Below are 16,673 nucleotides of genomic sequence, written 5' to 3' on the forward strand. Positions count from 1 at the left end.
ATAGTAATAAAAGTAATAATAGTAAAAAACAGGCCCTGTGTAATGTGTGTGTATACATATATATATATATGTGTGTGTGTGTGTGTATATATATATATATTAGGGCTGTCGAAGTTAACGCGATAATAACGCATTAACGCAATCTCAATTTAACGCGATTTTAAAAAATAGTGCCGTTAACGCAAATTCTATTTGGCCCTGCGAGTCATCCGTAGTTCATGTTGAGACTTGACCATGCACCAATGTTTTAACGTCGGACTTGCCACCGTTTGTTTCATTTGCGGTTTGTTAACATAATGTAACCGAGCATTGTAGTGATGCACTTGCTTAATAAAGAAATAAATACACTTTATTACTTCTTCTGTTACGGTACCGAATAGCAAACAGCTAGAGCCATACCGTTAGCCAAGCATGCTATTCCATGCACTATGGAAGCCCCAAAGGGTCAAAACACACTCACAATGTTTGCTGATGGAGAAATTTTAACCTACAATCTGACATTTATACGAAGTCAAGGGTCTCTGCTGGATAGTATTACTGCCTAGTATGTGAGTGAATAAAACTCCCTTACAGTTTTCTCTAGTCCCAGCAGTTTTTAACATTAGTACATTTAGCATAAAATGTGTTCACCATTTAAATTGTAACATTTCACTTAAAAATCCTTGTTTTCTATAACATTTACACAGATTTATTTTTAATGCGATTAATCGCGATTAACTATATGAAATTCTGAGATTAATCGCGATTAAAAAATTTAATCGTTTGACAGCCCTAATATATATATATATATATATATATATATAGGGCAGCAAGCACGGTGGCTAAGTGGGTAGCACTGTCGCCTCACAGCAAGAAGGTCCTGGGTTTGCTCCCCAGGTGGGGCGGTCAGGGTCCTTTCTGTGTGGAGTTTGCATGTTCTCCCTGTGTCTGCGTGGGTTTCCCCCGGGTGCTCCGGTTTCCTCCCACAGTCCAAAGACATGCAAGTAAGGTGAATTGGAGATACAAAATTGTCCATGACTGTGTTCGATATAACCTTGAGAAGTGATGAATCTTGTGTAGAGAGTAACTACCGTGTGTCTGTCATGAATGTAACCAAAGAGTGTAAAACATGACTAAATCATATATATATATATATATATATATATATATATATATATATACAGGGGTTGGACAAAATAACTGAAACACCTGTCATTTTAGTGTGGTAGGTTTCATGGCTAAATTGGACCAGTCTGGTGGCCAATCTTCATTAATTGCACATTGCACCAGTAAGAGCAGAGTGTGAAGGTTCAATTAGCAGGGTAAGAGCACAGTTTTGCTCAAAATATTGCAATGCACACAACATTATGGGTGACATACCAGAGTTCAAAAGAGGACAAATTGTTGGTGCACGTCTTGCTGGCGCATCTGTGACCAAGACAGCAAGTCTTTGTGATGTATCAAGAGCCACGGTATCCAGGGAAATGTCAGCATACCACCAAGAAGGACAAACCACATCCAACAGGATTAACTGTGGACGCAAGAGGAAGCTGTCTGAAAGGGATGTTCGGGTGCTAACCCGGATTGTATCCAAAAAACATAAAACCACGGCTGCCCAAATCACGGCAGAATTAAATGTGCACCTCAACTCTCCTGTTTCCACCAGAACTGTCCGTCGGGAGCTCCACAGGGTCAATATACACGGCCGGGCTGCTATAGCCAAACCTTTGGTCACTCGTGCCAATGCCAAACGTCGGTTTCAATGGTGCAAGGAGCGCAAATCTTGGGCTGTGGACAATGTGAAACATGTATTGTTCTCTGATGAGTCCACCTTTACTGTTTTCCCCACATCCTGGCCACTATCCTGCAAGAAGAATGGCTTAAAATCCCTCTGACCACTGTGCAGGACTTGTATATGTCATTTCCAAGACGAATTGACGCTGTATTGGCCGCAAAAGGAGGCCCTACACCATACTAATAAATTATTGTGGTCTAAAACCAGGTGTTTCAGTTTCATTGTCCAACCCCTGTATATATATACAGTGTATCACAAAAGTGAGTACACCCCTCACATTTCTGCAAATATTTCATTATATCTTTTCATGGGACAACACTATAGACATGAAACTTGGATATAACTTAGAGTAGTCAGTGTACAACTTGTATAGCAGTGTAGATTTACTGTCTTCTGAAAATAACTCAACACACAGCCATTAATGTCTAAATAGCTGGCAACATAAGTGAGTACACCCCACAGTGAACATGTCCAAATTGTGCCCAAATGTGTCGTTGTCCCTCCCTGGTGTCATGTGTCAAGGTCCCAGGTGTAAATGGGGAGCAGGGCTGTTAAATTTGGTGTTTTGGGTACAATTCTCTCATACTGGCCACTGGATATTCAACATGGCACCTCATGGAAAAGAACTCTCTGAGGATGTGAGAAATAGAATTGTTGCTCTCCACAAAGATGGCCTGGGCTATAAGAAGATTGCTAACACCCTGAAACTGAGCTACAGCATGGTGGCCAAGGTCATACAGCGGTTTTCCAGGACAGGTTCCACTCGGAACAGGCTTCGCCAGGGTCGACCAAAGAAGTTGAGTCCACGTGTTCGGCGTCATATCCAGAGGTTGGCTTTAAAAAATAGACACATGAGTGCTGCCAGCATTGCTGCAGAGGTTGAAGACGTGGGAGGTCAGCCTGTCAGTGCTCAGACCATACGCCGCACACTGCATCAACTCGGTCTGCATGGTCGTCAGCCCAGAAGGAAGCTGACGCACAAGAAAGCCCGCAAACAGTTTGCTGAAGACAAGCAGTCCAAGAACATGGATTACTGGAATGCCCTGTGGTCTGACGAGACCAAGATAAACTTGTTTGGCTCAGATGGTGTCCAGCATGTGTGGCGGCGCCCTGGTGAGAAGTACCAAGACAACTGTATCTTGCCTACAGTCAAGCATGGTGGTGGTAGCATCATGGTCTTGGGCTGCATGAGTGTTGCTGGCACTGGGGAGCTGCAGTTCATTGAGGGAAACATGAATTCCAACATGTACTGTGACATTCTGAAACAGAGCATGATCCCCTCCCTTCGAAAACTGGGCCTCATGGCAGTTTTCCAACAGGATAACGACCCCAAACACAACCTCCAAGATGACAACTGCCTTGCTGAGGAAGCTGAAGGTAAAGGTGATGGACTAAACCCAATTGAGCACCTGTGGCGCATCCTCAAGTGGAAGGTGGAGGAGTTCAAGGTGTCTAACATCCACCAGCTCCGTGATGTCATCATGGAGGAGTGGAAGAGGATTCCAGTAGCAACCTGTGCAGCTCTGGTGAATTCCATGCCCAGGAGGGTTAAGGCAGTGCTGGATAATAATGGTGGTCACACAAAATATTGACACTTTGGGCACAATTTGGACATGTTCACTGTGGGGTGTACTCACTTATGTTGCCAGCCATTTAGACATTAATGGCTGTGTGTTGAGTTATTTTCAGAAGACAGTAAATCTACACTGCTATACAAGTTGTACACTGACTACTCTAAGTTATATCCAAGTTTGATTTCTATAGTGTTGTCCCATGAAAAGATATAATAAAATATTTGCAGAAATGTGAGGGGTGTACTCACTTTTGTGATACACTGTATATATACATACATATACACACACACATATAATAGGTATTATATATGCAAAGCTACACTGTTATGAGTAAATCGGCTATTTGCGCAGAGAGTCGCGGTGAAACCGAAGCGCAAAACACTTCTCACGTTAATGAACTAAAGAAAACAACAACTGAGACAAACACGTCACGTCTTCTTATCACCGATTGTTAGATCAATGCTTTTTACATAAAAACAAACATCTGTAACAGCAGCACAAATGCTCGCACATAATCTACACACTCCGCCATGATATTACTACTCTTAACTTTCGTTAAGTAACGCCCACCGTTGATGACGCAGGCTTAGTTCTCAAAAACTGGTGGAAACGCGCGTCGGTTCTCGACAGAACACCAAGGTTCAGAGAAACCTGAACAGAACCGGTTCAAGAACCATGGTTTTTTTGGTGGAAAAGGGGTAAGTGAGGAATGGAGGGGCTAAACTGAAAGACCTACTTTCTGATCAAAGCATCTGGATGAGGGGCAATGGAATGGTGCAATCCCTGCATGTTCAAGCTTTCTGCCTCTGTCTAAATTATTACAGAGGATATTTTTTTAATGAAATAGAATTGCAAAAAGAAAAGAGCCCTAATAGTTTATTCACTGACTGTTTTACTACCGCTTTATTTTATACAGGGTCACGGTGGGTTCAATTTGCTGGGCAAAAAGCAGAAACACACCCTGGACAGGTCACCAGTCCATCACAGGGCAAACACACACATACCTAGGGGGCTTTAGCATCTCCAATTAACCTGACTGCAGGTCTTTGGACTGTGTGAGGAAACCCACACAGACATGGGGAAAACTCCACACACAAAGGACCTAGACCCCTCCACCTGAGAATAAAACCCAGGACCTTCTTGCTGTGAGGCGACAGTGCTACCCACCGACCCACCGAGCCACCCAGGCCTAATAATTTGGCTTAGGAAATCCATTCATTTACCTTTAAACAGCTCTGTCATTTAAAATGTTATAAATGCTTACATTTCTAACGAGTTAAACCAGGATATTTTAATCACTGCACTGTAACTAAACACAACCACAACATACTGTAGCACTAACACATTTAGTTGTCAAAGTTATTCTCATAAAGCACAGTTATTTGTCCATTATAACAGTTCACAGTCGAGTCACAAAGCCTTTATAATAAAACGTTACCACTTTACTCTCATTTTACCAGTAATGCCCTGTGAAGACAGTGGATCTGTCTGAAAACCTAGTAATCTCTCTACATAGACAGCATTTTACATCATCCTACACGCTCCCGAGAAGAAGTCTGTTTGAATTCATAGATGCCTTAAAATGCTGCCTTATTTCAAAGCTATAAACTGCCTGAATAACGAGGGAGCAGCCAATGCTTCCTTAGTGGTGAAGGCAATCCCAGCATTCAGTGCGGCACAACTTTTCTCACAAAAAATGTCAAACAAGGTGGACGAACAAGGACCAATGAACTGTGTTCTTTAAATATAATAATAATATGTGATATAATATATAATATAATAATTTTAAATGATAATAATAGTAGTATAATAAATAATTTCTCATTGATTTGTAATTTGTATAAAGATACAAGTGTCATTTATTTGCAAATTTGGGCTTGTCAGTGACAGTTTAACTGTTTTCAGTAAACGGAGGGAGATGTTGGCATACTAGCGAGTTGTGCCACCTCAGCCCATTGATTTGTGTCTTATTAGAATCCTCTCTACTTAGGCAGCTGCCTAGTTAGGCATTAGACAGCAAGGCAGCTCACTAGGTTTTCGAACACACCCTATGTCTGCAACCACAACTTCCACATGTAAAACAAATCATAAGACAATAAAACACAGGCAGACTAACTGACCTGCGGCACAGACACACAGACTGAGCACAGCGCTACTGACAGCAGCAGTAAATCAGTGGGTGAGCTCTGGCAGGTTGGTTTGCTTCATGCCTACCATACTGCAGCTTGCTTCCTGCGGGTTGTTAGGTGTCTCGGCGCTACATGCCACCGTGTTGCTCTGAACGTTGCGTGTGAGGTGGATCACTGTGGTCTTGGAGGCAAAGGATTGGCTCTCCCCCATAGACTTTTGTTTACAACCGAACATCGTCAGGAAACATCTGTAGAACTAGAGACACAGAGAACAGAGAATAAACAGAGAAAGTGTTGACAGCTTGTAACCTTTTTTTTTTATTATTTGTATTTTCCATGCTGTCCCAACTTTTTCTGATTTGGATGTTGTATGTATGTTTGTATGAGTTTCTTACATTTACTTTGACTTTTATTTGATTGCAGACAGGATGAACCTGAGATATTTCATGTTTTGTCTGGTCAACTTAATTTCATTTATTAATAAACATCCATTCCTGCATGTCAGGCCTGCAACACATTCCAAAGAAAGTTGGGACTTTGTAATGTTGCTATTCCTTTTCACCACATTTAAAAAACTGCAATGTTTTGGCACCAAGTAGACCAAGCGATTTAGTGTTTCAGCTTTTATTTTGTCCCATTCTTCCTGTAAACGCGTCTTAAGATTTGCAACAGTAAGTAACAAATGTGTGGAGAATTTCAAAATTCTCCACACATTCTCTATTGGGGGACAGGTCAGGACTGCAGCCAGGCCAGTCCGGTACCCGTACCCTCTTCTTCTGTAGCCTTGCCTCCACTGTGTGATGGTCCATCTTAGTCAGCCTGTTTCCTGTCGAAACACCTCCAGGGAATGAAGTGGGTGCAAACGATTGCCGATTATTGAGTTTAGTTTTGAGCATTCTTACCTCATCTTCCTGCAGAATTGAGTTCTGTTCAGACCCAATTATTAACTTTGTGATAAGTGTATTGATTCTTTCTTTGTCTGTTGTGTGAGCATGCTCACCCCAGCACACCTTACAAAGAAAAAAATGCACTAGCCACCACAGACTGATAGAAGGTGCACGAAAGGGGCCTGCTGATGTTAAAAGACATCAGCACCATACTTGCATCAGCCTACCATACATCAGCCTACCATACTTATGTTAAATGTAATTAGGGCTGGGTATCGCCACCAATTTCCTGGATCGATTCGATTCTGATTCACCAGGTCCGATTCGATTCGATCTTCGATTTTCGATTCGATTTTCGATCCAATTTCGATTCAACACATTTAGGCATATTTGAGTTACATTAACAGGTTTTGTTTAAATATGTACAGATGTTCAGAGAACGAATGTGATAATTGTACAAAGAACACTCATTATTAAAAATATTTGTGTATTTTGTTTACATAAATAATTAATCCAAAACAGAAAACAGTAACATTCAACAGCCAGGTGTATGTTTACATTACATTTACAATGTTGTAGCATGTCAGACAAATGAAATAATAATAAAAAATGAATGTTACTGTTTTCTTCCATTTGTCTGACATGCTACAACATTGTAAATGTAATGTAAACATACACCTGGCTGTTGTACAGCTTATGCCAAGTTTACACTACACGACACTCTGATTAACACGTGGTCACTGTAATGTTCACACTACACGACTGATCGGCGATGGGGAGTTTTACACTACACCATCTATCACCAGGGGGAATCACAGGCGAGCTTCTCTGGTCTCCAAAACTACGTTTTGTCACGAAAACACACGTGAGAAGTGATGAAAGGTTTAATGATACCACGTCCAAACATGCACATCAACAAGTAGCGAGCAATCAAAGTTTGTGCGCTGATGAAATAAATGAATCTGAGTGGATTTGGCAACACGAGCAGCATGGATCGTTCTGTAGTGAGTTGGAGGTTAATAAATATTTTGTTTTGTAGAGAACGATCTCGCGTGTGCTGATGTATTCTGATAGAAACTACAGTATATTGCGCTCCACCACCTGTTTCCAACCTCTCCCCTGTGTTTCCCCTCGCTGTTTCTCACACTGATTGAGAGCCGAGTTTTGATCGCAGAGCGAACACCGAGTTCCTCCCGAATCCAGAGCCGAGCGAAAATCAGTGCAAAAAGTTGTGTAGTGGTCATAACTTGAGCTTCTGCCATGCTAAACTGATGTGCAGGTCAGATCTCGTTGCATGAAAAAACAGTGGCTGGTCACGCGAAATTAAAGGGGGTAACAATAGTAATAGATTTCCGTGTGCACCGTAAAAAGGGGCGTATTTAAAAAATCGATCTCGCATTTATATGAATCGATATCGGATCGTTCAAATAAAGATCGATTAAAATCGAAAAATCGATTTTATAAACCCACCCCTAAATGTAATGTTTTATTTCATATGTGTGTTTTGATTTACTCAGCATGTCTGTGAGATATCTCACTACGGATGTTGGCTCATGTCCTAAAACGAAATCCCAGCAAGACAGAGCTGATACTTATTCCTGGAGATCAATCTCCAACCCAAGACCTAGTCATCTGTCTTGATGACTCCCAGATCAAACCATCTGACGAGGCACGAAACCTTGGTGTTGTCCTGGATAACCATCTGTCCATCTCTCCTCATGTAGCCAACATGATAAGATCATGTTGTGTCCACTGTTACAACGTCAAGAGATTCGTCCCTTTCTCTCTATGAAAGCTATTTAGATTCTTGTCCAGTACTTATATTTTCTCGACTGGACTACTGCAACTCCCTCCTGGCAGGTGCTCCAATGTTCACTATTAAACCCCTGCAACTCATTCAAAATGCATCTGCTCGCCTGTTTTTTTTTAACCATCATAAACGTTGCCACATCACCCCACCGCTGCGTTCCCTTTAATGGCTTCCAACAGCTGATGCTCGCCTACAAAGCCAAAAATGGAGTAGCTCCAAATTACCTCATCACATCCCAATTTGTACCATGCAATAGTGTCCGAGCCACTATTCTCGCTCACCTTGATCCTCCACCCAGAACTCAGAGAGGACACGCATCAAGGCTTTTCTCTGTACTTGCACCCAAGTGGTGGAACGAGCTTCCCTTGTCTGTTCAAACATCTGAGTGTCTTAAAAAAAAAACGGTTTCAGCAGATTTGTATTCTTGGACTGTTGTCTACTTAAACTAGAGTAGGGAAATGTTTACTGTGGAATACTTCTGTAAGTCGCTCTGGATAATAGCGTCTGCTAAATGCCGAAAATGTAAATGTACATGTAAACTCTCAATGATATGAAAGTCATGCAGTGTGAACTATATTTAAATCCTGCACTCCCTTAACAAACATGCCCCTTCCTTGCAGCAAGCTTATCATGACAAACTGTTTTGGTGTTATGGTGTGTGTGTGATGAGTTTTCTGTGTGTGTGTGCATTCCAGGTATCCTGCTGATGATGTCCCTGTGTAAAGAGGTCCACGTGTACGAGTTCATTCCATCACTCAGACACACCGACCTGTGTCATTACCACGAGCGCTATTACGATGCCGCCTGCACGCTGGGTGCCTATCACCCGTTGCTCTTTGAGAAGAACCTCATCCAGCGCATCAACAACGGCTCGAAGAAGGATCTCCACAAAAAAGGCAAAATTACACTCCCTGGCTTCAGCACCGTCCACTGTGACCCGTGAACTCTGACTGCCAGAGAGAAGGTTGCAATAATTGACCCTGGGTAGCAAGAGCCAGGCTTAAATCCACTACCTGCAGAGGGTAGTTTAGCACAGTGGTCCTTGGAGATGAAACTACTGTGCACTCACTGACTGTTTTTAACGTTGCGTTTTCTGAGCCTTCTGTGATTACATGTCTTCGGGTAGCAATAGGTCTGCCATAGTGAAGCTGTTTTTAAACATGGTGATTTTAGTGTAGCTAGCCATCATAAGACACTTCTGTTTTTTTATGTGTCACTGATGAGGTAAAAATATTGAGGAACTAGTGAATGTTTAAATATAGAGATGGACGTCACCATTCTAGACAAAAAATAAGTTTTAAACATTTCTGTTTCTGTATTTGTTTATTTAGAAATCAGAATGGTGACTTTTAGAAAGGAGTCACGTTACTGTTGTATTACTTTCTCAGCTGCTTACTTAGACGGCCAGCTGGCATCTGTCCATACTGTAAGTACCAAACGATTTCACTCTGACGTTTCTTACTAAAACTGAAAGATCTGACCATATTTATGTATTATTTTTAAGTTTTACTGTAAAGCAGCTGAGAAAACAAATCTTCCATCCTGTTAGAACGCTCAGTGGAAAGATAAGGACATTTACTACTTCACTGTTTTAACAGATTCTTTTTTAGTCCTCTGGCAATATTACAACACCGAATGGTGGTTGTTCTAACAGTCTAGTTTTTAAACCAGCGTAGTCTGGTTGTCCTCTATGTCTTGGGATCCAGGAGCTAACAGGTACTTTCTTCGAGTCAGTCAAAAGCGAATGAAAAGCTTTCTTGCGTAGTATGTAGAAACTTTATAAGTTTAAGGTTTTTACAGTCACTATGGGTTTGATCTAATATGTAAATATTTTTTTTTGTACTGATGGAAATACACGTTTTTCAAGTTGTGTACTCAGTGTTTCGGTAGGTGCCATTGATCTGTGATGGAAATGACACTAACTGAGAACTGTGGGGCTTCACTCAGGTGTGTTGTAGAATCCGACGTGCACCCTTTCAGTCCGTCTATCAGTTTAACGTCTGTCATGTTTCCCACAGAGTGTAGGAACCTCTGTTGATGTACAATATTTAACTAAGGTTGGTTAGTTTTCCCCATGTTGGGGTAATTTATACATGATTTATGGATGAATATGGAATATTCATTACTGACTTGTAAGTAAAGGCTATGACACACCAAGCCAGTGTTGAAGAACTAGCATTAGAACCAATTATTGTCCTTTGTTGTCTTATGCCTCTTGAGTTTTTTCATTATTATATTAGAATTGTATAATATCAGGACAAACAAACTTTCTTAACCGCTTATCCAATCAGTGTCGCTGGGAAGGGGGTGCTGGAGCTTATCCCAGCTTTTCAATGCTCGCAAGGCACACAGTAACACCCTGAACAGGGCGCCAGTCCATCGCAGGGCAGACACACATTGGACTGTGGGAGGCAACCGGAGCTCCCGGACACAAAGAGAACATGCAACCGCCGCAAATGATGCTATATAGCAACCCAGCAAAATATACAAATCTTAGCAAATTATCTGATAGCAACGTTATTTTTTAAAGCCTGACAGCATGTCAGTAATGAGGCCCACATTTGTCCCTATTGCCCTTTTAGGTGCAAATGGGTGCTATTTGAAGTACACAGGAAGAACCAGTCATCCCAGTTAAGCTTGTCATAATGGGTCTAATTAACTATGGTAACCTTTTGTTATATAGAATGTTCCACACAAGCGTCACAGTTGTCCTTGTCCTATCTTAACAATTAGACCAAGTATGAACATATTTACATGCGTACTGGTTAACTGACTAGTCTGTGAACCAGAATACTCAGGGTCTGTCTGAAAACCTAGTGAGCTCTCTACATAGACTCATTTTATATCATCCTATTCTCAAGAAGAAGCCGGTCTGAATCCTTGATACCGTAGAATGCTGCCTACTGAGGTGCCTTTATTTATTAGTGATAATCTGACTGAATAATGAGAAAGCATTCAGTGCTTCCTCAGCGGTGAAGGCAATTCCAGCATTCAGTGCAGCACAACTTTTCTCACAAAAATATGGCGGATAAATGTGGAGCAGCAAACAGAGTTCTTTTCAAATTTTATATATTTTTTATATATATTTTATATGTATTAATTTTATAAATATTTGGGCTTGCATGGACAATTGAACCATTTTCGGTACACATGCTAGCATTTTGTGTCACCTCAGCCTACTGCTTTCAATTTGCTTTGTTACGTTGGGTTGGCACGGTGGCTAAGTGGGTAGCGCTGTCGCCTCACAGAAAGAAGGTCCTGGGTTCGATCCTCAGGTGGGGCAGTCCGGGTCCTTTCTGTGTGAAGTTTGCATGTTCTTCCCATGTCTGCGTTTGTTTACTCCGGGTGCTCCTTCCTCCCACAATCCAAAGACATGCAAGTGAGGTGAAGTGGATCTAACCTTATGAACTGATGAACCTTGTGTAATGAGTAACTACCATTCCTGTCATGAATGTAACCAAAATGTAAAACATGACGTTAAAGTCCTAATAAACAAACAAACTTTGTTGCTTAGTAAGCAAAACACGCAGTGACGTAATCGGCATATTTGCTGTCTAAGTAGTGCATCTAAATAATCTTGAGTTTGATGTCTTATTAGAATCCTCTCCAGGGGGCGTGGCATTATGAGATTTTTTTTACTTCTAAAACTAAAGCAATTAATTTTGCAGACATACGTATTTGATCAGTCTTGCTGACCACGCACAAACGCACGTTTAATGTTATCTGAAAAAACCCTTAAAAATAGGGCTAACAGTGAAGATAAGTGACAAAAACAATGACTGCTGTTATACTGTAGTACGTGTGTGTGTCTTTAAGAGAGGTGTAGGAGATGCTCTGTTCATAGTGTCGCTATAAGTGAGTCAGGAGTCAATTCATTTGAACCGAATCGTAAGTTTCTTTTCTCAGTCATCTCTCTGTTTTTACTGTTATTAATTAATGTTGTGGTGTTAAATAAACACCAGCTACTGGAACATTCTGTGTGACTCGCTTACCTTAAAAAGCTCAGGATTAAGGAGGAGCGCAAGTTCAAGCAGATTCGCAGTCGACACACGGAGGGGGACGCATGTCCAAAAAGGTTGAAAACCCCTGTTTTAGGCAGCAGGTAGGCAGCTCACTAGGTTTTCAGACAGACAGTCTACTCATTCACATGCTTGCACTGTTTGACGGAACGTAGTCATCTAGTTAGTTACAGTAGGGAAGAGATGTCACCAATTTACCTCTCTTAGGGAGATTTTACTAATGTGCAACTGTGCAGATGTAGGCATGTAATGCAAAAAACTTACAAGACTTACAGCAATTGCTTAAATGCTCTATAAGAACAGTTTGCAATATTCCTTTTGGACCAATGAATACACATGGCTGTAAATTTATTACGTCATGTTTTTGTATAATACAGTAAACAGCTTGGAGCTACTTTATTCTTTTATTAAAGACAGTACAAACTAACAAATGAAGGAATTTTACTCCACTGTGCTTCAACTCCACCCAAGAACGCCAAACTGACAGTTTTTTGTTGGTTATTAGTTGATGAATTAATTATTATCATTCCTAGTAGCTAGAGAACATAGGACAGTAAACAAATAATCAGCTGATGAAGAGAAAAGTCGAAAATGTAAAAGCTCTGTTGTCCAGAGATTGCCCTGCCCACTTGGTCAGAATGGTGCCAGTGGTGCAGAAATGCTAGACAAACTACAGACAGCTGGCTTGGTGTGTAACAGCCTTAATATTGCAAGACGTCATCTTTCTGGTGTTAATGTTTGTATGTCACCGATGTTTGTGTTATTGTAAACGCTGGTAGTTCTTTTTAATGAAACGATTTTCTTTATTCCGACTATCAGTGTTTCCTGCTATAGGAAGAATCATGTATATTTCTCACATTCTGTGCTTCCCTGTTTCTGAGGTTTTCTGATGAAGAGAAAATTGCAGGTTAGAGAGTACATTTTCTCAGTCATACACTGAATTCATACCAAACGTGCCACTTAGAGTCAATCCACAGCGTACATGTCTCAGCTGTGTTCCATGTAGGCTACAAACAATGAACACAGTGTTTATGATACGGATGAATTAGGCATGTACAAATCAGGTCACCTAAAACCTGACATGAGACATGAACAACCAGCATTTTTTGTGTTTATTTTGTTTTCCTGTGTAGGTACATACTGTATGAAGATTTTGATTGTCGTTCTAAATAAGAGAACAACTAGGGGTCTTGTTTATGTGAATAGCAAGAATTTAGTGCAAACCACTTACGAGGGATCTTCAAAAACGGTGAGGGTGGGAGGAGTAGTAATTGGTCGTGTCTGAGAGACTGTGATAGAGCTTATAGTCCGGATTTAGCACCATCTGATTTCCACCTTTTTGGACCGCTCAAAGAAGCTTTAAGTGGAAGAAGATTTTAACGTGATGATAATGTAAAAGCAGTGGTGCATCAGCGGCTATGCACTCAACCGAAAACTTTTTTGCTGATGGCATTAAAAAGTTGGTACGACTCTGGGAAAAAAATGCATCAAAAAGTGTCTAAGTAAGGGCCGCTCAGGTGGCGCAGCGGTAAACACACACGCTGGAACCAGAGCTGGGATCTCGAATACATCGCATCGAACCTCAGCTCTGCCTGCCGGCTAGGCTGAGCGGCTACATGAACAACGATTGGCCTGTTGTTCAGATATGGGCGGGACTAAGCCGGATGGGGTCTCTTTCTCATGACTGGTGCAATTACGACCTCTGCTGGCTGATTGATGGCGCCTGCACAGAGATGAGAAAAGAGTGCTCTCAGGATGTGTCTCTCCATACACAGTGCTGAGCTGCCCTGCACTCGTCAAAGTGTAAGTAATAAGATGCATACGGCATGCTGCCCACGTGTCAGAGGGAGCGTGGGTTAGCTTCGTTCTCCTCAATCAGAGCAGGGATCGGCATTGGTGGAGAGGAAGCAAGACGCAATTGGGCAATTGGATGTGCGAAAAAGGGAGAAAAAGGGGAGAAAATGCATAAACAATATATATTTTAAAAAAAGTGTCTAAGTAAAAAAGTGATGTCATTTGTTTTTGAAATTCTTAATGAATAGAGTTAAAATAAGTGCGGAAACTTTTTGAAGAACCCTCGTATTGTTCTTTCTTTTTTCCTTTTGGCTGCTCCTGTATTTAGGAGTCACTACAGTGGATCATTCTGGTCTGTATACCAGATTTAGCACAGTTTTACACCGGATGGCCTTTTATCCGGACTTGGGACCAGCATTGTGGGCGCTCCCCCCGGCCAGGCTGTTTGGCCATCAAAACCCAGACATAACCTTTCATGTCTGTGTAGATGCCTGACTGGCCAATAGCACTGCTGAGAATAATAGTGGACTAGCTTTTTTTATTGCTGAGCCATCTGAGCGCCCAAGTGCAAACCACACTTCACCTACTAAACAGATTTACTTCAGCTGATAATGAAACTGCATTACTTTTGTACTGTATTTCTTTGATGTAATCTGCTATTGTTTTAAGTAGTATGCTGGGAGTTTTTTTCTGTCTGTAATAAGGTTTTGGAGATGTCTTACTCTCCAGTTGCACAAAAGGTGCACCGAGAAGTGTTCCTCTTGAAACTGTGCGCACACATACAAACTCCTTTTCCAGAGAAGTTGGGATGTTTTGTAACACACAATAAAAAGAAGAATCTGTGATTTGTTAATTTTCTTGAATCTTTATTTAACCGTTAAACGTAGTAAGAAATTATTTATAATGTTCTTACTGGTCCACTTTATTGTAGTTTGTAAATGGAAACACATTTATAATTATATTTTATTATTATATTATTATTAACCTAAAATAACATGGTCCGAAATACAGTGAAAACATGTGCTGTGGTCAGATGAGTCCACGGTTTAGCTTGTTTTAGGGAAAAGCCAAAGATAAAAGATGAAAAGGACCATCCAGACTGTTATCAGTGAAAGGTGCAAAAGCCAACATGTGTCATAGTATGGGGGTGCATCAGTGCCCATGGCATGTGACTTGCACATGTGTGAAGGTACCATTGACACTGAGGCATATATTGAGATTTTAGAGAGACACATGCTGCCATCAAGGTGATGCCTTTACCCTGGGAAGTCCATGACTATTTCAGCAAGCCGATGCCAGGCTTAATTCTGTATGTGTTGCAACCATAGACACAGAATACGTGTGCTTGACTGGCCTGCCTGCAGTCCAGATCTGTCTCCTATTGAAAATGTATGGTGTACCACAGACCACTGATCAGCTGAAGTGTCATATCAAGCAACAATTATATTTTTGGCATTTAGCAGACGCCTTTATCTACACTTACATTACAGTGACAGTATACAGTCTGAGCAATTGAGGGTTAAGGGCCCTGCTCAAGGGCCCAACAGCAGCAACCTGGCAGTGCTGGGGCTTGAACCAGCAATCTTCTGATTACTACTAGGCTACGGCTTACCCACAATTAGTGTCCTCACTTCCCAAAATACAAGTCTGATTAATAGAAAAGGGGATGGAGCACGGGGTAAACATTCTTCTGTCCCAACTTTTTTTGAAGTGTGTTGCAGGCATCAAATTCTAAATGTGTTTATATTTACAAACTACAATAAAGTTGACCAGTGAAACAAGGTAAACATTTTCTTTAAATATTAACAAATCATTTACATTTTCAGCATTTAGCAGATGTTTTTATCCAAAGCGACTTACAGTACTTTGACGGTATTATGTCTAAGCAATTGGGGTTGAGGACCTTGCTCAAGGGCTCAACAGTGGCAACCTGTCAGTGGTGGGGCTTGAACCAGCGACCTTTTGATTACTAGTCCAGTACCTTAACCACTAGGGAACCACTGCCCTCACAATTTTTTTTTTTTATTGAGATATACACCAATCAGACATAACATTAAAACCACCTCCTTGTTTCTACACTCACTGTCCATTTTATCAGCTCCACTTACCATATAGGAGCACTTTGTAGTTCTACAATTACTGACTGTAGTCCATCTATTTCTCTGCATGCTTATTTAGCCTTTTATCACCCTGTTCTTCAATGGTCAGGACCACTACAGAGCAGGTATTATTCAGGTGGAGGATCATTCTCAGCACTGCAGTGACAATGACATGGTGGTGGTGTGTTAGTGTGTGTTGTGCTGGTATGAGTGGATGAGACACAGCAGCGCTGCTGGAGTTTTGAAATACTGTGTCCACTCACTGTCCACTCTATTAGACACTCCTACCTAGTTGGTCCACCTTGTAGATGTAAGGTCAGAGATGATCGCTCATCTATTGCTGCTGTTTGAGTTGGTCATCTTCTAGACCTTCATCAGTGGTCACAGAATGCTGCCCATGGGGCGCTGTTGGCTGGATATTTTTGTTGGTGGACTATTCTCAGTCCAGCAGTGACGGTGAGGTGTTTAAAAAGTCCACTCATACCAGCACAACACACACTAACACACCACCACCATGTCAGTGTCACTGCAGTGCTGAGAATGATCCACCACCCAAATAATACCTACTCTGTATAGATGGACTACAG

At 41.3% G+C, this 16,673-nt stretch overlaps 1 protein-coding gene across 2 annotated transcripts in view; it reads left to right on the forward strand.

The window, feature by feature from the left end:
* st6gal2a (ST6 beta-galactosamide alpha-2,6-sialyltranferase 2a) overlaps positions 1–14,832 on the forward strand; it is a 113,081-nt gene extending 98,249 nt beyond the window's left edge. For both annotated transcript variants that reach the window (XM_063006503.1, XM_063006504.1), the window contains exon 9: positions 8,870–14,832. In XM_063006503.1, coding sequence (XP_062862573.1) covers positions 8,870–9,117 — 248 coding nt within the window. In that variant the 3' untranslated portion in view covers positions 9,118–14,832. The remainder of the gene's footprint in view (positions 1–8,869) is intronic.
* Positions 14,833–16,673: the final 1,841 nt, after the last annotated feature.

Source organism: Trichomycterus rosablanca, chromosome 12 (genome assembly GCF_030014385.1).
Source record: "Trichomycterus rosablanca isolate fTriRos1 chromosome 12, fTriRos1.hap1, whole genome shotgun sequence".
NCBI lineage: Eukaryota > Metazoa > Chordata > Actinopteri > Siluriformes > Trichomycteridae > Trichomycterus > Trichomycterus rosablanca.